Source organism: Psittacula echo (assembly GCF_963264785.1).
Source record: "Psittacula echo genome assembly, chromosome: 9".
Lineage (NCBI taxonomy): Eukaryota > Metazoa > Chordata > Aves > Psittaciformes > Psittacidae > Psittacula > Psittacula echo.
Genome location: NC_137745.1, coordinates 16,811,288 through 16,835,923, shown reverse-complemented (window position 1 = coordinate 16,835,923; position 24,636 = coordinate 16,811,288). Strand labels below are relative to the sequence as shown.

Here is a 24,636-nt window from a genome sequence, read left to right as displayed (position 1 = left end):
TTCCAGAATCAATCTGTCACTGGGAACAAATCAAGATATATTACTCTGTTTAAGGGAACTCTGCAGTGCCAAGATATGTAGATTTTCTGCTATATGTGGATTTTGCCTAGCTATTACTAAATTCAGCATTGCAAAAATTTCTGAACTTCTCCTTTTTGACATTCAAACACATTAATTTATCAGCTAACCATGACTAAGGAATGTGTAATGGCTGATATGCACCTTTGGTACACATACATTCTCCTTTCTTGCTAATCAATTTAAAAGTACTAACTTGTCAGCCACTATTGAAAATAAGTTTAGAAAAATGTTTAAAATTACAAGTGTGCTAATGTAACCTTATGCCTCATTACATTTATTATTACAGTTTCCTATAAGATACTTCTAGCTGAGTAGTTTAAGTTGTTATGTGTGGTGTTAGCACAGAAATGCAAAATCAGCTACAACAGTTTCTAGATTTGGGTAATATTTTTCTCAAGATTTTAAACGGTTAGAATGTTTGGTAACTTCACAGGTTAAAGGTTACACTTGAGTGCACTGCTGTTTGAAAAAAAGAAAAAGCTAATTTCATGTGGAAATTTGCTCTTGGAGACCACGAGAGAGCTGCTACAGAAGACAGCAGCTCTACAGTGTATTCTAGAAGAGTAAGCATTGAGCAGAGTCAGGAAAGCCGCATTACGTTTCTCATGCTACTTTCTCAGCTCTTCTAAAGCATAAATTGCTATAATCATTCCCTCGTTTAAGGAAGGGATTTAAGAGGAAAACAGATCAGAATATGATTATTACCACAGCCCTTTGTGCCGCATGCTTTGGTTCTTTTAGATTAACCAACAATTCCAATCTTGCGGTAAAAGCCAGTGTTCATGGATTTGGCCTCCTGAATGAAAACATCCATTTCTGAGCTTCTGCACAATTCCCTATTGTTCCTTCCTTCCTCATCCTGCTTCATAAGAACAAGCCATTCTCAAAGTTTCTACTAAACAGCATGCTGAACAATACTCAAATTTATAGTCCTAAAGAAATTAGCAGCTGCCAGCTAAAGAAGGGGAGCTACTCTCATAATAATATTCTTCCTGATAATTCATATTCCTGATTTTTCTTATTTAAAAGAAGTTTCCTTATAGATTTTAAAATAGTGGTATTTATATACATACATAGAATAAGAGACTATTGGCAAACAGCAAACTGAAAATCAGCACAACCTGCAGCTGTGCCATCCATCTTCCTCTACAACAGCGACCAGAAAAGGTCCGTCAAATAAAGGGTAGTTTCAGCTACAGAAAAAGTTACTGTACTAGACATGCTACAATATAAAGCACTGAAAAAATAAATTCATATTTTGATTTAATATAGCTAAAATACTTTACACATTTATTTTATGAAACCTTTTCCATCAGTATAGACAAATATTGTTCAAAGTAATATGTAAAGCAAAAGCATACAAATAAACAAAAACTAAGAGAAAATAAAGATGGTTTTGGAAAAGGGAGGAATGGACAAGTCACAGCAAATAAACATCATGCAAAGAAGTTGTTTTCACCACTGCAATGACCCAAGATCAATTCACTTACTAGCCATCTTTCGTTTTTTCTTACAAAAATCTGATGTAAAACGACATGGAAAATCATTAAAAGTTTAAGTAACAGCTAGCTACCACGAAGCTGTACATACGGTAGGTGTTGATGGATTATTTTAGATTTCAGAGCTGTATTTTGTTTTGTATTGTACTAAACCATGCTAAGGAACAGATTTTAGCATATGTGAAGAACAATGTGAAGAAAAAATGCCTGCTCTTTTAACTTACATGATGAAAAATCTGTTAATTAAGAAATACTGAAGGATAAAATCACAGATCCTGGACAGTATGTAGGCATAGAGAATTAACATCAAAATATGTCTCTACAGATCTACCACAGAAATATTTTAGTTCTTTTAGTACTCTGTTAATAAGTTTAGGATCTCATTCTGTAAAGTACTCTGTGTTCCAATCTCCCAGTCAAGAAGTGTGCCAGACACTCAGCGACACTTTTAGTATCTATCACTTATCCAAGTTTTATACATTTCACAGCTGGAAGGCAGTCTGCAGTACCTTGGTTTTAAATAACACAATATCAGAGTAAGATTATCAATAATTTATAGAAGCCTTACATTTGCATGACAGGTGAAACCAAAAGATCACAGTTTTCACAGGATTTTTGTCAGCATATTAAGGGGACACTGTCAAGCAGATGAGATAAAATCTAACGTTTTTCTCCTTTACCTTAAAGAGTGACTAACGGAGCTTTTATGTGATGCTTTAAGCACCTTTGAAATTACTTTTAAATTCACTCAATTAATAAACAAAACTGTCCATTCTGCCAGACTAGACTAAGAATCCCACCAGTGACACAAGCGAGGAAGAAATGAATTATCCTTTCCTCACGGACCCTAAAGCAAAATAGTAAGTTGGGTTTCAGACTGATCTTTGTTCAGATTGATCTTTATTCAGATTATTATTCATATTGATCTATTATTAGATCTTAATATAAGTGAAAGCAATTCATTGTTTAAGCATATATCTAGTTTAAAATTTAGATTACTGAAAGACATTCATGTTCTGATTAAGACTGATAGCTGATTTTCAGTTATTACTGAACTATGTATTGTATGTTGCAAAAAGGTGGGGCCTTTTTAACTGTATCTGACTATTAAAAAAGTTAAAATCTTCAAATAACAGGAACAACCTCAGAGATATTTAACTCCTTTCCCTTCTTGCTAATTAATCTCTGTCAGAAGTCTGATTAGTACCAGAGCCTCTTAACCTTGTACTGCTAATTAAGAAGTCTAAGGTGTTCTGCCATCTAGAAGTGAACAAAGTTCAAGAAACGAGGACCTTTCCCTGGGTGCCCTTCAAACTGTCAGGGTTCAGGCCTAATGATCTCTCACAGTACAAGCATCCAATCAGATAGAAAGCCTGTTGTAACAGAGTTAAAACTCAATTTACATAGTCTTAAGAGACCAGCATTAAGACATTGCATTTGATAACGAGTAGGAATATGGAGCACTGTGATTTATACACTCATGATGAGACCACTGTATTTTGCATTAGCTGCTATTTCTGACTGCAGTCACAAGTGCATGGATAGCCATACAAGGATTCACAATCTTCTTTCAAAGAGCAGACGATAAAATGCAGCAAAGTCTTCTGAAACTTCAGTGGGAAACAAGGATATAGAACAGGAAATACAAATCAGGAAACACAATCAGCATACTCATGACACTGTGGTCCACATATCTGAGCTACCTCCTCCGGGGCCTCATATCGTGTTATTTTTAATGTGAAATCCTTAGCATTTGAATGAGATAGGTGACACAAAAATACAAATAAATTCATTAGAAATGTACAATAGACTGGACAGTGCAGAGCAAGACTATGGGAGAGTGGGTAAGCATTCACCCAGAACTCCATACTTCACATCTCAACACCAGACCTCAAGTGATAATTTGTTTCTGTAGGCAAATACAAGCTAGCTTTAAATCAGGCTCCACAGCAGAGCTTGTGACAAAATACAAACTGAACAAATAGTTTTGAAAAGCTGGAATGCAGTTATACATCTACTCCATGCTGAGCTCTAGGCAGCTATGACTTATGTTCCTGTACGAGAGCTAGCTTGTTTAAAGCTAGAGTAAGATTGCCCACACAACCTAGAGTCATACAGATCACTAAACACCAGGAAAGGGCACAGCTCACAGCGTATTACAGATGCAGATATCCTGATTACTTTAAAAGAAGGGCAGTGGAAATTAAAACCACCAAACTTAGATGGTGAGATCAGTAAAATTCAAATGGCATGTATGGCTTTTTTAAAATCACATGTATAGCAAGTGACCACACTTTACTTATTTATATAAATGTAAGCCCAGAACTGAAACCAAAATTTTTGTCAGTTTTTTATTATCAACTTGTGCACTGTCATAAATTCTTTTTCAGTTAGTAACTATAGTTATCAGTTTCTCTTGCAAATCTACCTTTGAAAATGTGTCAGCATTATTCATTTTGACAGTGTCCCTTTAACAAAAGGAATGAACTACTCACTGTGGAACCCTCTAACAAATATAGTGCATGTATAACTGAAAACAAAACTCTAAAAAAAGCCATTGAAAATGCAAATTATTTATGTGTATGTTTGTAGTACTTGACTATATTTTAGTAGTAAAGAAATACTTTTTCATTTTAGAATAGGAAATATACAGGTCTTTTCTGGAGATTAATTTAGCATAAAGTTATGAGTTTAGTACCATGAATAGCAGAAGCAGCAATGCTTGTAATAGGAAATAGTTTATCTGATTTATAAAGGGACATTTTCACTACCTCTAAATATTCCAGACCTCATCAAACACTTTGTAATATGTTTTTGATATCTGCATTTCATTTCCTGGAGTTACATATATACATATTATCAGACTAACATTTCTACAGATACACGTGGGAAACATAGGATCTTTTTGTTCTTTGAATAATACATAGCTAATGTGAAACATATGTTATACTTGATTCCTGTGATGATGACTGAATTAAAGCATATCTAACACTTACCTTGGGTTTGAATGCAATCAGTTTCAAAACCATTTCAACAGTGAACACTCCTGTGAAAACCATGTTCATAATGTCCATTGCATCATTAAAGAGCTTAGACTGTCCATAGTGCTGTGGATGAAAAATACAATACTTTTAAAAGTAAAGGCTTTAAATTATCACGTGAAAGTAAGCAGCCTAAGACAAAGTTGGCAAAAATTCAACAAAGGAAAAAATTTTCTCATAGTATTTATCATGTACACTTATACAACACTAGCTGAATATCTCTGGGCAAGAATGTAGTGGTTTAAATCTATTCTATTTTGGCATTGACTGGAACAAAATTGTCATTCCTCTACATCTTAAGGTAATTTCTAGAGAGATGGTTTTGAGAGGATAACTGTTCCTCAAAAAAGGAGTATTACACAACAGCAATTTCACAAGTTTTATATTCTAGGTTTTAAAATTGCATAACCTTGTGTCCCACCTGCTTAGAAAGCCTACACAGAATAACATAGAATGTGCAGGAGTAATATTTTTTAAAGGATAGAGTGTATGCAAGTTTACTGAAAAAGATAGAATGCTTCTGTAAACTGAATTTGAACCATTCTTTTTCACATCAATATCTGAAATACTAGGGTAAAGAAAGAAACTTAGAAAATACATAGGGAGAAGAAGGTGGTAAAGAATTTCATGCATAATGTAGAAAAAGTAAAAACATGCAAAAATACACACAAATGTATATATAGGTACAAAGCTAATATATGAAAACATGTTTGCATGAGGTTTGCATTAACACACAAAACTAGAGTTGTTTCACATATTAAGTTTTTAAACCTCCGAAGATACAGACACAGATGATAGAAATATCATAGAATCGTTTGGGAAGCAACCTTTAAAGATAATTTAGTCCAATCCAATCGAATATGGAGTAGCTTATATACAAAATGATCACAGAACAAGTACAGAAACTACACAGAGGTGGAATAATGCTTAAAGGCACTGCATAAAAGAATATACTAAGTAAAAGAATCTAAGGGGTTGAGGAAACATTTGCTAACATTGCTAAATCTGAAAATTAGACTTTTCTTGCACATGGCTGATCTTGGGAATACACACATATAAATTAAATTACACTGCAGGTACAAAATAAAGCTCAAAGAGCTTGATCAGATTACGAAGATCTATAAACACCAAGCTGCTTTAAATAATTTGACTTCAGAAAACTGAAGAACAGATTAGAACATGTCACAGGACAGTACTATGATCAGAGGTGCTTGTTTTTCTTATTTCACTTCATAAAAAAAAATACAGGTTGCTATAAACTAAAGGCATTGTATCACTCATATCATTCCCTGCTATTTATGCCAACAGCTTCAAAAGAGCTTCTGGTTTTCCTACCTGCATAGCCAAGCAAAGTGTGTTCAGCATGATGAGGACAAACATGATGTATTCAAATCCAGTAGAATTCACCACATACCAGAACTTGTACTGGTAAGGATTTTTTGGAATATATCTACGAAGAGGACGTGCCTTCAAGGCATATTCTACACACTGCCGCTGTAAAAGCAAATACATAAAAAATTGACAGAGAGTACCTAACAGTTAATCAACTGTTAGGAGAATTAATACGGCCAAATTGTTAAGTATGTCTTAAAAACCAAGCAGTCTATCTACTTCATGTAGGGTTTTTTTATTAGTTAGTGTTAATAAAGTAAATAAGTAGCCTACCAATCCTCACTTGGTCATTCATAACTGTGTAAGTCATATATATTACTCAGCCACATACAAAGAATCAAATAATGCTCAAGGAAATTCTAAAGTGTTTCACCTTTTTATGCAGTGTATTACTATACAGTATTATACCATAGATTATATATATGTAATATGTATAGTGAACAGCATGACTATTAACAACATGACTATTAATTGATCTATGAGTCATGCATGTCTTCAATCACCACCTTAACTGTAGCATAAAACCCTGGAGTCAACAAAATAATTACTGAGGAAATGTTATTCCCAATAGTTCAGTTAAATTACCCAGAAAAATCACGCCACATGCATAGGAATATCATGGATTCACCTCCTACTCTATTAGTGCCTGAAATCTTCATGTAGGCTGGGCTTTCCACTTGTGCTTTGAAGAATGCTTATAAAAGCTAACTGACAGGGCACAAAAAGCAGAACAAACGCTGGCTAAAGTTTCATGCTTAACTTTGTTTAAATGAAGTATACTACAATCAGACAAGAGCACCTGAAAAAAACATTGCTGCTGACTGATGAGTTTCTCAGTCAAAGGATTAAGCAGTAAAGGGCACAGATTTTATTATTATAATTATTATTATTATTATTTTAATTTGAATCTGAATATCCCTTGTGAATTTCTAAATAAATGAGGAAGGGAAAGTAGAATCTTTTGAACACTTTCAGACTATTCAGAACACAAAATTTATTTTCCTGTTCTTATTGTAAACCCTACCTCTGCCTATGGATAAACTGGCAAGTGTTCTATTCTTCTTAATGTGACACCAACAAATGAGACAGTAAGAGGCTAACAAGCTTAATGTAACACTGTTCACAACAAAAAGACTGATATGTTGGGCTTACGTAAAGAAGAACACACAATGACCTGAATAGCAGTTAATAACATTTATGACTTCAATTTTTTTACCAAGATATGTTTGGTGCCCTCTTCTGACCCAAAGCAGAAAGGAAGCTCTTCATGCATAAATAAAAAAACAATACTTTCAAAAGTTAAGATTCAGTATTTATTTTAACCTGGTTTTTGTCCAGCTCACAGTTCTTATACTCTTGTTCTCCCTGTTCTTGGAATGTAACAATCACAAAACCAACAAATATGTTCATCATAAAGAAAGCAATAATGATGATATAGATGATGAAAAAAATGGAGATCTCCACTCTATAGTTGTATACAGGTCCTACATTCTCGCCATTTGAATCAATGGCTTTGTACAGCAGCCTGAAAAACAAACACAATTGGACCTCTATTAGTATTAAAATGACAAAAGAGAGTAAAATATTCAAACTCAAAGAACAGGTGTCAGAAATGCTGCTGTTTAGGATTACCTTTTTGTAGTTACTAACAGTGCTTGCAAAGCATATGAAACCCAGAAGAATCACACCACACAATGTTCTATGCCTTTTTCCAAAAGAATCCAGGTAATATAACCAGATGATTGTATTTTTTATTTTTAACCCCCACATAAAGCTATCCTCTAAGACTTTTCTCATTTAGGGAAACAGGGACTGCTAGCTTGCTTTTCCTGGGTTTCTCTATGCAGTGTACTGATTTTTTAGTAACGGTTTTACTTGAATGCCTGTAAGTTTCATATTAGTGTTATTAAAAGGGCATTGATGGATAAACCTGGAAGAGGAATACTTCCATTAGAGCTAAATTGGCTACAAGACTGGTGCTTCAGGCAGGGCTTTGGATTCTTTGATAACGGCTGGTTTTATAAGGCTCCAGACCGGACAATGGCACGTGGGAAAGGTTTATCTCACAGAGGCAAATGGATGCTGGGGCATGAATTAGCAGGGCTCATTTGGAGAGCTTTAAACTAGATTCGAAGGGGGATGGGGTTGTAACTGGGCTTGCCCCAGTGGGGCAGCACTCTAGAATTGATGAAGACTGGGAGGTCTCCTATAATTCTAGGGTGAAATCGGTGAGCTCAGCTCTCTCCTTGAAATGCCTGTACACCAATGCGTGCAGCATGGGAAATAAGCAGGAGGAGTTAGAGACCTGTGTTAAGTCAGGAGATTATGATCTGGTGGCAATTACAGAGACATGGTGGGACAGCTCACATGACTGGAATATACTCATGGAGGGCTATGTCCTTTTCAGGAAAGACAGGCCAGCCAGGCGGGGTGGTGAGGTTGCTCCTTATGTGCGAGAGCAGCTGCAATGTACTGAGTTCTGTCCAGGGGCAGAGGACGAGCGAGTTGAGAGTCTGTGGGTGAGAATTAAGAGGCAGGCTGGCAGGGGTGATACTGTTGTGGGTGTCTGTTACAGGCCACCAGATCAGGGTGAGGAAGTTGACGAGGCCTTCTACAGGCAGCTGAGAGCGGCCTCACAGTCACAGGCCGTGGTCGTCGTGGGGGATTTTAACTTCCCTGGTGTTTGCTGGAAGGACTACTCAGCAACCCAGCCACAGTCCAGGAGGTTCCTCCAGTGTATGGATGATAACTTCCTCATGCAAATGGTGCATGAGCCAACCAGGAGAGGAGCGCTGCTGGATCTCATCCTCACTAACAAGGAGGGGCTGGTCGAAGCAGTAAAGGTTGAGGGCTGCCTCGGTTGCAGTGACCACGAGATGGTGGAATTCAGGATCTTGTGTGGTAGGACCAGTACAATAGCAAGTAGAATTGCAACCCTGGACTTCAGCAGGGCAAACTTTGGCCTTTTCAAACAATTGCTGGGGGAAATCCCATGGGCAAGGCTGCTTGAAGGTAAAGGGGCCCAAGATAGTTGGTTGGCATTCAAGAATTGCTTATTCCAAGCTCAAGATCAGAGCATCCCAACACTTAGGAAGTCAAGGAAGAGGGCCAGGAGACCTGCGTGGCTAAATAAGGAACTGCTGGGTATGCTCAAGAGGAAGAGGAGAGTTTACAGGTCATGGAAGGAGAGGCTGGCCACTTGGGAGGAATACAAGGCTGCTGCTAGAGGATGTAGGAAGGCAGCTAGGATGGCTAAGGCCTCCTTAGAATTAAATCTCGCAAGAGGGGTCAAGGACAGCAGAAAGAGCTTTTTCAAATACATGGCTGATAAAACTAACACCAGAGGCAAGGTAGGCCCACTGGTGAATGGGGTGGGTGCCCTGGTGACAGAAGATACAGAGATGGCAGAGTTATTGAATGCCTTCTTTGTCTCTGTCTACTCTGCTGGAGGCAGTCCTGAAGAGCCCTGTACTCCTGAGACCTCAGATGAAGTCAGGTCAGTGGAGCAGTTTGCCTTGGTCGACGAGGAATGGATTAGAGACCAGTTGAGCAATCTGGACATCCATAAATCCATGGGTCCAGATGGGATGCACCCCCGGGTACTGAGGGAACTGGCGGAAGTCATTGCTAGACCACTCTCCATCATCTTGACCAAGTCTTGGGAAATGGGAGAGGTGCCTGAGGACTGGAGGAAAGCAAATGTCACTCCAGTCTTCAAAAAGGGCAAGAAGGAGGACCCAGGTAACTATAGACCAGTCAACCTCACCTCCATCCCTGGGAAACTGATGGAACACCTTATCCTTGGTGCCATCTCAAGGCATATCAAGGATAAGAGGGTTATGAGGGGCAGTCAACATGGCTTTACCAAGGGGAAGTCATGCTTGACCAACCTCATAGCCTTTTATGAAGACATAACACGGTGGATGGATGATGGCAGAGCGGTGGATGTGGTCTACCTTGACTTCAGCAAAGTGTTTGACACAGTCTCCCACAGCATCCTCATAGCTAAACTGAGGAAGTGTGGCCTGGATGATCAGGTAGTGAGGTGGACTGCGAACTGGCTGAAGGACAGAAGCCAGAGAGTTGTAGTCTGTGGGGCGGAGTCTAGTTGGAGGCCAGTATCTAGTGGAGTGCCTCAAGGGTCAGTATTGGGACCAGTATTATTCAATATCTTCATCAATGATTTAGATGAGGGAATTGAGTGTACTGTCAGCAAGTTTGCTGATGGCACTAAGCTGGGAGGAGTGGTTGACACACCAGAAGGCTGTGCTGCCATCCAGCGAGACCTGGACAGGCTGGAGAGTTGGGCAGGGAGAAACTTGATGAAATATAACAAGGGAAAGTGTAGAGTCCTGCATCTGGGCAGGAACATCCCCAGGTTCCAATATAGGTTGGGGAACGACCTGTTAGAGAGCAGTGTAGGGGAGAGGGACCTGGGAGTCCTAGTGGACAGCAGGATGACCATGAGCCAACACTGTGCCCTCGTGGCCAAGAAGGACAATGGCATCCTGGGGTGTATTAGAAGGGGGGTGGTCAGTAGGTCGAGAGAGGTCCTCCTTCCCCTCTACTCTGTCCTGGTGAGACCGCATCTGGAATATTTTGTCCAGTTCTGGGCCCCTCAGTTCAAGAAGGACAGGGACCTGCTGGAGAGAGTCCAGCGCAGGGCAACTAAGATGATTAAGGGAGTGGAGCATCTCCCTTATGAGGAAAGGCTGAGGGAGCTGGGCCTCTATAGTTTGGAGAAGAGGAGACTGAGGGGTGACCTTATTAGTTTATATAAATATATAAAGGGGGAGTGTCACGAGGATGGAGCCAGGCTCTTCTCAGTGGCAAACAATGATAGGACAAGGGGTAATGGGTACAAACTGGAACACAAGAGGTTCCACTTAAACTTGAGAAGAAACTTCTTCTCAGTGAGGGTGACAGAACACTGGAACAGGCTGCCCAGGGAGGTTGTGGAGTCTCCTTCTCTGGAGACATTCAAAACCCGCCTGGACACATTCCTGTGTAACCTGATCTAGGTGTTCCTGCTCCGGCAGGGGGATTGGACTAGATGATCTTTTGAGGTCCCTTCCAATCTCTAGCATACTGTGATACTGTGATACTGTAAAGAATAGCTCATTATAGAAGTAGCTGCAAGATTTAGGAATCAGACAATATAAGTTTGCCCTTTATAGATAAAGGTGAATGAAGAAATACAGAGAAAGTTCATAGATTCAGAAGAATAGAAGTTTTTTTTCCTTCCTCCATTAATAACTTTTGATGCCATCACTTAAGACTGCTTTGTTGCCCACAGATGGCTGGTAAATGACAGAGAACTACTCTCGAAAGTGTAACAGTCATGAAAACAAGGAGAATTCACTCACGCTGGCCAGCCTTCAAAAGTGGATACTGTAAAAAGGGCCATCATGGCAGAGAGAACATTATCAAAGTTGAAATCACTATTTTGCCAGACCCTCTCTTTGACCATTGGATTATCAACATCTCCATCCTTATAAACGATGTATATCCCTCTGTGGGAAAGAAACAAACTGGCATTAGTGAAATATTACACTAGCCTCAGAGTTACCTAATTCTCTGTCCAAAGCTGTGCATTTCATTCCCTCCCTAAGCTTGTTTCATTTTCTTGCTAACCAGTGTTTTCTGGTGGATTTAAGATGGTAATTCCAATTTTCACAAACCTAAATGGCCTGACACATGCCTGGCCACATCTGCTACAGTTAAATTATTCAGAAAATAATGTGTCACGTTCTTAGATCAAAGATGTTCTCACCGGCATTCCTCAGGATTCTGTTTTGCTTCATCAGTACACCTGTAGAATTTTCCCTACATATAAAACAGAAAGCAATGACAAAAAGCAGATTATGAGAAATGAACACATTTATACTATGATTGTTTCAGAATGGGATGAACCCAGTTCCAGCAGCAAGCCACCAAGAATACAGGGCAGCTTTGCTTTTCTTGATGCAATGCAAATTTTGAGTGTCGACTTACCTTGAACAACTGCACTCCAATACAAGCAAACATGAACTGCAGCAGTGTTGTAACAATCATGATATTACCAATAGTTCTAATAGCCACAAAGACACATTGAACAACATGCTGGAAAGAAAGAAACCCAAGTTATTTTAATACACCTTGTTAGTATCTCAGAATACACACCATAGAAGTCTATTTCATCACTCAGATTAAGTTACTGGTTTTATGCTGTCAATATTATACCTATTACCATAATTAAACTTGCTTTATAGATTTGTCTATAAATCTGTTGACACAGACCCATCAACACCAACTGACTAAAAATTACATAAATGCTATGAAAAAACAATGCAAATATTGTTCTAACATGTTCGTTCACAGCAAGGATTGTGGTCAAAATCTGCTCTCAGTGGCACTGTTGTTCCTCCACCTATAAACTGCAGAACCTGATCTAATACATTTAAGAATCAGAAACTGGTTTACGTCATTGCCCTGTGAACTTCTTGAGGCAATTCTTCTTACACAAGAATTTTTAACCTGAGGCAGGACTGAACAATAAGGCCAACAGAAATATGATTTAAAAAATAAAAATAAACACCTTAAGTCCTTTTGCTCTGTTTATTGCCCTTAGAGGCCTCAAGACTCTTAAAACTCTGAGGATCTTCACAACTGAGATAGCACTTGACCTGGGGGGGGGAAAAAAGTTATTCTGTTACTTTGAAGGTAACTGATTTTATTACTAAGAATAACAATGTTCTTGCAACTTTCCTATACATGAAATTTCAAAAAGTCTTAATATATATTCAAGGTTTTTTTAAGTATTTCTTTATTGATCCTTTATTAATATTAGAAAATAGCATCTTTCTCATAAATGCCATAAGAATTATTTTGATTTCTGGAGCAATTTGGGAATTGACAGCTCAGAAGCTTGTCTGACACTGTAAAGCAGTTAAGTTTGGTCAAGAGCAAAACAGTCCCCAAAGTATTTTTCAGTGTTGACAAGCTCTTTTGAAGACACTAGGCAAGTCTTGTAAATCAATGAATACCTTAATTTCCAACCAGCTGCAGATAAAAAGATCTCAAACGACTCACATCCTCTTTGTTTAAGTAGATAGGACTGCATTTTGAGGAAACAGGCAACCTTTTAAAGAACAATGTGAGGCTGAAAGTTTGTGGAATAGGTATTCTAGTACAAGCAGAATACAAAAGTAGGAAGCAGTTGACTGATACCCAGCCTTTGCTCTTTTCTAAGCCACTAAGGGTTTCACAGATGATGTTACATGAGGCATAACTGCTCAGTGAATCAATGAGCACCTTCAGGCTCTTTTAGTATATTTACCCTGACCCAAACAAAGCAAATACTGTCAAGTTACATATTCCAGTAGGTCAATGCTGAAACAGAGCTTGTAGAACTAGACTGTAGATGTGGCAATAGCACAGAAGAGCATATATAAACCTCCTGAAACTCTGGGAATTGCTGTATGATACAGTGTAATGGTGTTCTTCCTTGTTCTCTTGGTAATAGTGGGATGTAGTAATTTGTTTCCAACCCATATTAGTAGTGAGTTACACCACTCTCTATATAGAAGCACTACAGGCTCATAAACCAGTCCCAACCTTGAATACTGATACTGCACACCCACACAGGTGTGGAACAAAGAAGCTGAAACACTGATTTCAGTATAAAAATCCCTAAGCAAAAATAAATCATAAGTATAGTACTTACTGAATACCAAATGATACCAGAGAAACACCCACAACCAGCAAATCCAGCAAATTAAAATAATTCCTGCAGAAGGACCCTTTATGAAGGAATGCTCCAAAAGCTGTCATCTAAAAATAGAATTGTTACACATTTAGTCTATATTTCAATTTATTCAAATTCACATTTAGGCTGTTTACAAGACACTTGCCTACAGCATGAATGTATACAATATTATCTCACTTTCAAAAAGCAATTGAGATATAAAACAATCCCACTATGTACAGTAAATCTTTCACTTAAATGATAAAAATTCTGCTCAAGCAACACCAGCAAATGTGGAAATTGTTTCTGATGTCAACAGCATTTGATTACAACTCTCTACAGCAAATCATTCTCTCCTTGCACTGATCAAGACCAAAGCAAAGCCTAGAGCAGATCTGCGGTGGTGAGTGCCGTCGCACAGTGGAGCCGGCAGCAGCAGGACACTCACTAATCTGAGCACCTGGACCACCAGCAGTGCTGCTCCTTTCTTCCTGCCTGTAATCCCACAGCAGAAGGGACTGGTTTAAATGGGCTGGGAGATTAGCACAGCTGAGGCAATTTTAAAAATCACAAGGCCCTACCCTGACCTTTGCTCTGATGTTTTCACATTTCCCCAGCATTGCAAACAGGATGGTAAGCTGGATTTCAACGCCATGTAGGGATTACATAAGAGAATTCTTACATGCTTAAAACTGACATTGCAGCTTTTCTGTTATTCACATCCTCATTCATATACTTGACACCAAATCATGGAAATCCTCATGTTTGCAGAGCAGTCATTCAGACAGAGCACAGGGAGAGAGAGTCTGCTTTAATCATTATTTTTTTGATACTTATGACTTTCTTTGCTACAGCTAATATTGCCTCTGATTACCTTAATTTCAGTTTCATATACTTTTTTCCTGGAAATTAAGGAGTGCTGTTGTTACTGCAGGTCTAGATTTGAACTTACTGCTTGCAGAACATGAACAGATTCTGTACAACTTAGATACTAGACAGCACAGTGCAAAACCCAGCTTGGAAAGTATGGAAGACTTCAGCCATAAGCAAGCAAAGCCAGTGTCTTGTCACGTTAGTAAAGCAGGCGCTGCATATGTGCATGTGTCATGTTCTGCTTGTCCATTACGTTTTTTAAAAAAAAATGGGGTTTAGGGTACAATTTATTTTCCTTTATAAGCACAAGTGAGTGCATGGCAGGGCAGAGCTTCCTGGAGAACATGGTCAGGAGCATCCACGTTTTTGGTTATGATGACGCTTCTTGTTTCTTTATAATATTTTACAATGTCTGATATAACAGCCCAAGCCCTAGATTTTCCTATTTCCCCTGGATAGCTCTTGACTATTTTGAAGAATATTTTGCAGTTAGTTGGTATGTTGCTTTTCTTAACGCATTCATTTATGCCTTTTTTATGCCATACTTTATAATTCCTCTGTCTTCTAGAGAAACACACTTGGAACTGCAGGAGCTTTAGAAATCTACAGATTCTTCTGCCACAGAAATACTGGTAACATTTCAATGGCTTCAAACTAGTTGGGAACTAGACTGGGAACTAATTTGATCTAATGCTACAGTTCTTTTTAGTGGTTCATTTTGTCCTTTAGTTTGGCCTTTCCCTAGCAAAAAAAAATTTGGATATTTGTATTAGAATGCTACAAATGCTTTAAGATTAATCAATTCTACAGCAAGCTCCTCCCTGCTGCAAGGAAGAAGGGGATAAACATACATCTGGGACAATATTCTCAAGTATAAAAATAGTCTATTACTTACAGTACAGCTTATCTTGTAAACAGCCCAAATATCGTATCAAATTAGTATTAATCAAATTGCATTGTGAAGAGTATGCACAGCAATATGAGCAAAAGCTGGGAGGAGAGATTTTGTTAAGCTTAATCCTCAACTGGAAATGCAAAGTTTATGTACAGATTCTTAGTGCACCAGAAATTTTTAAGCGTATAGAACAGGGTTACTCAACTGAAAACTCACGATGAATATGCACAGCATGAAACCTTTAGGAATCATGTCTAAATCTCTGAAAAAATATTTTTCAGATTTCCATCAAAAATTTGTATTTCTTTGTTTAACATTTTCTTATGTGTGAACCTAATCCTCAGTTACATGCTTTCTTTGCCAGAGTAAGCCTCATAAATCTAAAATCCGAGTAACCCCAGTGGATATTCTTAATAATCAGTACACAAACTATACATTAAAATGCCAAGTTTTGACTCATGCATGGGTAATACATTTAAGCAAGCATATTTATGCCTTTCTGTGTATTTAAATGTATGCCCAAGGTAAATGCAAAGTATCTTAGTATATAGATAGATAAATGCAAGATATCTTGCAAGTCCTATTGCAAGAAAATAGTTATCTACTATTTTAGCTCTGTGGATATAGTTCAGCAAAAGAAATGACAAATTACATGCTCCCTCCTTAAAAGACTGATTATCTCTTTTGGAAATGCCAGAGCAAGGAGAACGAAAAGCTCATGCGCAGTGAATTATTTTTCCCTTTTCTGACAACTGTAAGTTCAAAAGGGTAAAGAAAAAGAATTATTAAATTAATGATAAAAAAATCAGCTTCTTCATGCACCCAAATGGTAAAAAAAAAAACCCAATCAAAACTATGAGGAATTGCCAAATGAAAAAATCCTCTGGTTTAAAAAGTTTAGCTTTGATCGCTTAGAGAAAAGGCGAAGAACATTTCAAGTGCCTTTTCTTGGCAGGTGACACACAAGGAAAATCCTTTTAGACAAATTTCCTTTAAAAACCTGTTACCTTCAAAATGATCTCAAATGTAAACATACTAGTGAAGACATAATCTGCATACCCTAGGATCTGGAAGGTAAACAAAAAGTTACAAACATTATTGCTAAAGCTGTTTTTGAGCTAATAAGGATCAATTAACAATGCATTACCTTTAACAGGATTTCAACAGTAAAGATGGCTGTGAAAGCATAGTCAAAGTAACCAAGTATCTGCAAGGTATAATACGTACCACAGTGAGAAATCCATCTCTAATAAATTTTTACAGTTTAGACCACATGCACAACACCACCTGAATTAATCAAAGGACATAGATGGGGAATTTAGACAAAGTAGTTTAGAATTGCAGCTACTGTGCAACCATTTTTCTTTACTTAAAAATTTATTGGATACCACTGTACTTAGACATTAGATTTCACCCCTAAGGAGTTAACAGAATCCAATAAGCAACACTTTTTTTCAACTCAGACTTTTATCCACCTGCTTTCACAGGTACTTTCTTCAGCCTTTAGCGCAGATACAGAATCTTACACAAAGAATAGCTACTTATTAATAAAAGTCTTTTTTTTTTTTTTTTAAAACCAAAGTATTGCATCAGAAAATAAAATTTCAATGGATGTTTCTAGATCACACATCATTCTCCATTCTGCTACATTATATTGTTCCTGTATAGATTGGGCTAGATTGCCACAAAGCCAATTAATGAATAACTAAATTACATTATATCCGCACTACTATATTTTACTTGAACTCGCAAGATAGAGCAGTGATTTATATGTAGGAAATTTAAAAAGAACTCACAACATTTGCCTAGAGATATGAAAAATTTTAAAAAGATTCTGGATTAAATATTGACCTCACTGCTGTTGACAGGAACACTGCCATATGTTTCAGTACAATGAAGATTTCACCCTTTCAAGGTGGCCATATTGCTAGCTATCACAATGCATTTAGCGGTCAATATGCACTGCAGTAGGTTACTAGTTTAGTTTCAATGATCCAGAAATCCAACTAGCAAACACTTGTGCACAGAAACATGTTGTCTTTAGTTCAGCAACTAATAAAATGTGAAGGAGAAATAAAACAAAGAGACAACATACAAAGGAAGTATTCCAATTACATTATATAAAAGGAAATAATTTTTTCCCCCATGTTCAGTTGAAGATCACATCCTTCTGTCCCTTGCTGTGGCTGAAAAAACAGGCAAATGTTAAAGCCATGCAACAAAGATTAATCAGTAAGGAATTAATTCTAGAGTTAAGAAAACAAAACAAAACTTAATGATATTTGTTTGTAAACTTTAATTCTCTTGCCGAGCTTGGTAGTGGAAGGAACATGATCATTCAAGGTAGTAACAAGAAAAATATGCAGGTCTGGTGCATATAGTGAATATTTACAAGAAGAGAGTATTGTCTTCTTGAAACCACTCACACGTTTTACCTATGTCCTCAATAGGAATAACCCTTTCAGTTACCACCACTCTCCAGTTTCATTTTCCTAATACTGCTCTAGTTCCAAAAACAATTACCAGCCCTTCAAACCATTTCTACAATAACAATTTCAGAAACCAGCTCTTTTTCTTATCCATCAATGTGATTTGCACTTGCCTAGTTTTACAGTTATGGGAAGTACAGAGATCTACTGAATAGTACATGAAGAGTGTCTTTGTGCTTTGACCTCTTCCTACCTTTGATGAAAGTCAAAAGCAAGAGTAGTTTCAGAGGCTGCATCTACACTAGCGAAAAGTAAAGGGATACTACCTCTATTGACCTAGTAGGCCCATTTTTCGTGAAAGAGGTGAAGGAGTTTCTCTAACTCCCTGGCAATCTCTACAGATCACTTTATATCTAGGACAGGAGAGGCCTGGAAGTTCAGTCAAAGTATCCCAGATGTCTCCACAGACTATTACCAAGTTGCATTGTCTCTGCTATTACATACCTAACCTAAAGAACACACAACTCGCAACAGCATAAGAGGCTTGCTTCACTACTAATTTAAGTGCAACAAGTAAAGGTTGGACTTGATGATCTTAAAGGTCTTTTCCAACCTAGTTGAGTCTATTATTCAAATTTTAAGATATACATTAGTGGCCATGAAAGTGGATTTATTTTTGCTTCTCTGTCTAATAATTGTGCATTTGAGTAACAGTCAAGTCTTCTACTATATTAAGAACTTAAAATGGGGTTTGAGGAATTTGTTTTAGAACACAGATGTTTACTCACAACATAAACTATAATTATATTGAATAAAAGAGACAATTCTGAAATTAATATTCTTAAAAATATTTTGTTCCTACAAGTATATCTAAAAAGGATGCAGGAAGATTTCCAAATTTTTTTATTCATCATAGGCTGAAATGGCATTTCGCTGCAGGTAAGGAGCTGGGCATGCTCTAAGCCTCATCTTATATGTGAGTTTAAAAAGAAGTAAAACTTGTTTAGTTTCTGATATGGCCAATCAGGGACTCAAGGATCTTCAGGTCTGATGTGGTGGAACTCAAACTCATCTGTGTCAAACACATCTCCATCTTTATAAACAAATCCATACATTCACTAACACACTTGAAAAAGGAAAAGGAAAGCTTCTAAACTTGAAAATCAAAAATCAGGCATTAACACCAAAGGACTGTTATCCTGTGAGGATATATTCAGATATAAAAAAGAAGGACTTACATTATTTCTAAAAGAATGGCTTCGAATTGGATCTTCTGCTGCTAGAGAAACACTGCTCAGCATGATGAAGACTAGGATGAGATTGGTAAAGATGTGGTGATTGATGAGTTTGTGGCATCCCACTCGAATTCTGAAGAAGAGATACAAAAATATACCATGTGTGCAAACAGAATTCAGTAGATGGCTAATATACAACATGTCTTCTATTACTCTGCCAACAGTGATAGAACAGATCAACCATCAGCATCTAAAAATGCAAATGCTGAAGCTACTGCTCTGATTTCTAAAATGTAAATAAATTCAAAATCCAATCCACTGTACTGAAGATGAACTTATTGGAGGAATCTGAGAGAGGATTTCCAAGCTCCTACTGGTGTTCAATGGGTTATGAATGCCACTAGAAGTTCCAGTGCTTTTTCCACTCCGCACATAGAGATGCCAAAGGACCAGTGATAGATGATGTCATTTTGGATCCCCATTCTGATTTGATTCTTATCAAAACTGTCAAAAATACTCATCTGGTGAGATGTGGCTTAGGCTACAGATTTCATTGTGCTACTTAAAGACTCAACCCAAATCAGAATCTTATGTGAAGATTTTTCTAGAGAATTACAGAAGAAGTGGGTGTCAAAAATTACAGAGCTACTAAGTTTCAGTCACAACATGAAGTGGAACTGTAAATATGCTCAGAGTCACTGAGCTCAAGGTTATTACAAATGATACTGAGCATCTTGGTAGAGTAGGTCTGGAATTAAATTGTGAAAAAGGCAGGATTAGGTTCATAACTAACACTGAAGTTGGCTAAGTTCTGCTGAAGAATCAGAAGGCTCTTGGGGAAAATTTGTTCTAAGTAGATTATTTGAGTATAGTGTATCTTAGTTAAGTAAGATGGCAACTTTGGCCTGAGAATAGGTAGCATTAGTTGAGGCCAAAAGCAATTTGATATGGTCAACAAATGAAACATTTTTACATTTAGCATACATGTTCTTAAAATTGCTAGTCTAAATAGCTCTCTTTCCAGTTTGTTTGAAAATTCTGAAGAGCTTTAGGCAACCCATGCAATAAATAAGATACAAGCCCAAAACACTGCATCTTTATCATCACACCCATCTTCTCAACTTAATTGTAATGACCTCTACCACTGAGGTCTGAGCATTCTCCCATGCCAAATAACTCTTAAGCTCCCTTCTAAGAATGCTCATGAAATTGCTATATAAAATACAACAGCTATGTTCAGTCTGTAGGAACTGAATTTAGTTTACTTCTAGCCAACCATCAGTAGCAACTGACTACTGAAGCTTGCTTTCTTCATCAGTGTAAAACTTCAAATGCTTGGGAGTTATACTGAGCAGTGAATGAACCCAACTATTATTGTTCTTCATTTTTTAAAATATTTGTCTTTATTTTCAGTTTTTGCCTGAATATGGGAAAATGCTGTTACCCCAAGAAGAATACATACATTCTTTTTCCTTATTTTCTCTTTCTCTCTCTCTCTCAGTTTCTCTTCTTCCTAACCTGTATGGCTCCAAAAAGGTTATTAGGGTTACTAGGAATCCTATCTCATGTAGAAGATGCTCAGACCTTATGCAACAGCTTCCATTTCCAATGAATAACATACTGAATAGGTAATATACATTAGAGTACTTTTCAGACATGTGCAGACTTGACAGAATATATGTACAAAATGCTATTATCTTCAACAGTGGCAAGCAAATTAATATATTTATCAAATTCTTTTAACTTACCAATTATTTTAGAAAATTTTAGGAAAGAAGCCATTCTCTCTCCTGTTGACGATACTGGAGTTCTATTCCTAACTTTACCAGAAGGAGGCTTCTTACTTCAATGCTGTCATGGTTTAAGCCCAGCCATAAATCAGACCACACAGTTTCTGTTTCACTCCTCCCTTCCCCATCCCCACTCCTGGGCGGATGGGGAGGAGAGTCAAAGGAATGTAACTCCCACGGATCCAGATAAGAACAGCCCAGTAACTAAGGTATAACACAAACCACTACTGCTTCCACCAATAATAATAATGATAAAAGAAATAACAAGGAAAGAGAACACAACCGCTCACCACCTGATGACCAATATCCAGCCCGACCGAGCAGTGATCTAGCCCTTTCAGGTAACTGCCCCCAGTTCTACATCCTGGGCATGATGTGCTGGGGTATGGAATACCTCTTTGGCTACTTTGGGTCAGGTGTCCTGTCTCTGCTTCCTCCCGGCTTCCCTTCCTCCCTGGCAGAGCATGAGACTCACAAAGTCCTTGGTCAGAGTAAACATTACTGAGCAGCAACTGAAAACATTGGTGTTATCAGCACTGTTACCAGGCTGAAAGTCAAAACCACAGCGCTGCACCAGCTACTAAGAAGGAGAAAAATAACTGCTACTGCTCAACTCAGGCCAAATGCTAAACCTTAATGGACTATACCAGTATTTTTCAAAATTATACTTACGGATTGGTGCTGCTGAAAATGAAGAAGGCACTCCCTTCAGGAATCGGTGTGATCTTCTCCTTCATATTTAGTTCTGATATTCTACGGGGACGTGGGCCTGCTGGTACTTCTGGTTCATCCTCCTCATCTTCTTCATCTTCACCTACTTTAAATTAAACACTTTTTACTATAAAATAAAAAAAAAATTGAGGTTTTGTTCATAAAATATAAAAGCATGGCTTGTATTAAAATATATATGGCTTACAGGAAATATATATTCATATCATGGCTTTAAAAATCTATGAATAAATATATGAACATCCATACAGTTGTCACAGGTTTATACACGTTTATGAGCATATATGGGTGTGTGCATAAATGCCCTGAGAGAACTAATAGTCTTTATTGGCTCGAACCAGCCTCATCTGGAAACTCCACTTACAGCCTCTGCAAATAGCTCTGGAGCCCCACTTAATATCAGCCCCCGACCATCAGTCCCTGCCTAGCTGTGTTGAGTTCTGTGCGCTGGCTGAGCACCAAGTGCTCAAAAGGTAGGGCAGATTTCTTCAGTAGGCGCTCAGACAATTGGACAGAACTGATCTTTAGATAAGTATGTTCACTGGAGTAGAAGAAGTTAAGACAAAATTGACTGAATGTCAGCAGCCCTGGAACGTCCTTTTTCATCAAATGTTTCAGAAAAGTTTAGAATTTGCTCTCACATCCAGATAGTGTTATCACAGCAGTCTTTAAACTCACAGTATTAGCTCTCGTATGCTGTTTGTACTGTCTAGGAAGCTGCAGGAGAAGATACTTAGCAGCATGCAGGCCTGCTTATTCACTGATAACAGAGCGCAACTTCACCAACTTCAAAAGATTGATTTGGTGTTCAGCAGGAGCAAGTTTAGGATATTTTAGCATATAAACTGGAATGTGTTTGTCTTCTGACTGGTATTCACATACCTGGTACATCACAGGGTGGATAGGGATCTTTATCCTCATCTTCTCCTTCTCCATATTCAGTAATTGTCACCTATAGCAATGAAAGGGATGCACAAGAAGAAAAAATAAATTTACATGTACCTTGGAGTAAAAAATTCAACAGAAAGCAAACCAAATAGTGTAGAGTAGGGGAAGTGATACCTACACTTAGGGTTTTCTGAAACAGGGTAACTGAGAACATAGGAAAGCTGACAGTTTAATACATACGTTTAAAAGATTATTTTACTGTAGTATCCACATTCTTCTGGCTGTGTAGGTCACAATGAGATTATAACCAAGAGGCTCTAGTAAAAATTACCAAGAATGTTTGAATGTTCTACTAAGAGTTTAGCATTCATTAATCTCTTCCATTGGATTTATCAGGCAAAATACCTACAGGGATCCTAAAATAACACCAGATTTTTCTAACATTAACTATTTCATGCTCTAAGAGATTCCCTTCTCAGAATATCCTGAAACAAAAAGGATTTTCTGGATTAAGACATTCTGTGAGGACGCAAAACCCATAATAAATGTAGGGATGATGGGTTCTTAAAAGAAATTGTACAATGCCCAACAGTCTTGAAATATTCCCTAGCTGTAAAACAGCTTCTTAGAAAAGACACAATTTTTAAATAAACACCTTACTATCCTTGGGGTTCTTCTGGTCACCTTCTGACTTCTCACTTTTTTTATTTTCCAGACTCTCTTTTCTACAAAACAATACAATAACAATTACAAAGCACAACATGTAAAGACAAAAGATTTTAAGTGAAATATACTCATTTGATGAGAAGTTAAGACAACATACCTAAAACCACATAGTTAAATATTCAAAATTATTTACACAGCTGCAGGTGTCAGAGCAATAAAAATCTATCACATTTGAATGCAATGATCCATTAAAAAGATTATAATTTTGAATACAATTCCAGAAGCTAATCCCTAAAAAATTCAACACATGATCATTCCTCCTTTCTAGAGGGATAAACTGTGCCCTTGGAGTCATACAAACAACTGGCATTGACTTCAATAGGCCTGCACTGATTTCAAAGGAAGGTTTTCTTCTTGTCTATATAAGGCTTAGAGAACTGATTCCACAGGGAGTTGTGCACTGGCAACAACAGATACATTCTTTTTCTAATTGCACAATAAATCTTGCTGTTGCAATGTTTAAATATCAGTTGGCTTATCATTATGTCCTTAATTCACCCTATTTTCCTAGTCACTACCCAACTTTTATCTAAAATCATATTAATTTTGTATAATTTCAAAGTCTAGGTAAACTCTTTAAATTTTTTCCTGAGCCAAATAAATTTTGAAGAAGGTAAAGACATTAATATAAAGTAAAAAAATCCTTATGAAGGAATTCAGTACCATCCTCCTTCCCTCTCCTGCTTATTCAACATGCCCATGCTATTTTACCTCGCATTCTTTTTCCTTTCCTTTTCTTCAGCTTCTTCTTTCTGAGCTGTATTTAGACTTTCAGCATCTGCCAAGTTATCCACAGCAATGGCCAAGAACACATTTAGCAAGATATCTATTTCAAATAATTTTAAGGACATTATGCCTTACTATATTTGTTTGGTTTTTATCAGCAGAAACACTGACAACATGAAAGATATAAAACACGTATTACTGACCTACAGCATAGAGGTTTGTGATGCTTAACTGCAGCGCAAATAATACTCATTTAATGGACTAGGTTAATCCTGGGCGTAAAATGAGCAGAGATCCTGATTTTAAAATAGCAGAATACTTGACATTTATTTTTATCAATGAAATCCACCTTTATGCTAGCCTGAGGAAGTTTAAAATATGAAGTATTGTCTATTAAAAGTGAAGACTGTTCAGGCATTTTGAAAAATTCATTTTTATAATACACTGTCTTCTGTGTCGACAACAATCTATATAAAAATCTGTACTTCAGTCCATATCAGTTAAGTAGCAAACCTGATATAAGTACTGTATAATACAGAAAATAGAATGGGTTTGTCCTTTTATCACCTCATGACCTTTTACAACTTCTCAGAATGACACTACTTT

General features: G+C 37.4%; 1 protein-coding gene across 1 annotated transcript in view; it reads right to left on the bottom strand.

The window, feature by feature from the left end:
• Window positions 1-24,636, bottom strand: part of CACNA1D (calcium voltage-gated channel subunit alpha1 D) — a gene marked incomplete at both ends in the record, with an annotated part of 193,841 nt that overhangs the window by 52,979 nt on the left and 116,226 nt on the right. Inside the window, 14 exons of the mRNA XM_080625329.1 lie at window positions 4,577-4,687; window positions 5,957-6,115; window positions 7,337-7,538; window positions 11,380-11,526; window positions 11,787-11,839; window positions 12,008-12,115; window positions 12,591-12,678; window positions 13,719-13,825; window positions 16,655-16,714; window positions 19,175-19,304; window positions 21,634-21,778; window positions 22,573-22,642; window positions 23,234-23,303; window positions 24,016-24,130. Coding sequence (XP_080481455.1) covers window positions 4,577-4,687; window positions 5,957-6,115; window positions 7,337-7,538; window positions 11,380-11,526; window positions 11,787-11,839; window positions 12,008-12,115; window positions 12,591-12,678; window positions 13,719-13,825; window positions 16,655-16,714; window positions 19,175-19,304; window positions 21,634-21,778; window positions 22,573-22,642; window positions 23,234-23,303; window positions 24,016-24,130 — 1,565 coding nt within the window. The remainder of the gene's footprint in view (window positions 1-4,576; window positions 4,688-5,956; window positions 6,116-7,336; window positions 7,539-11,379; window positions 11,527-11,786; window positions 11,840-12,007; window positions 12,116-12,590; window positions 12,679-13,718; window positions 13,826-16,654; window positions 16,715-19,174; window positions 19,305-21,633; window positions 21,779-22,572; window positions 22,643-23,233; window positions 23,304-24,015; window positions 24,131-24,636) is intronic.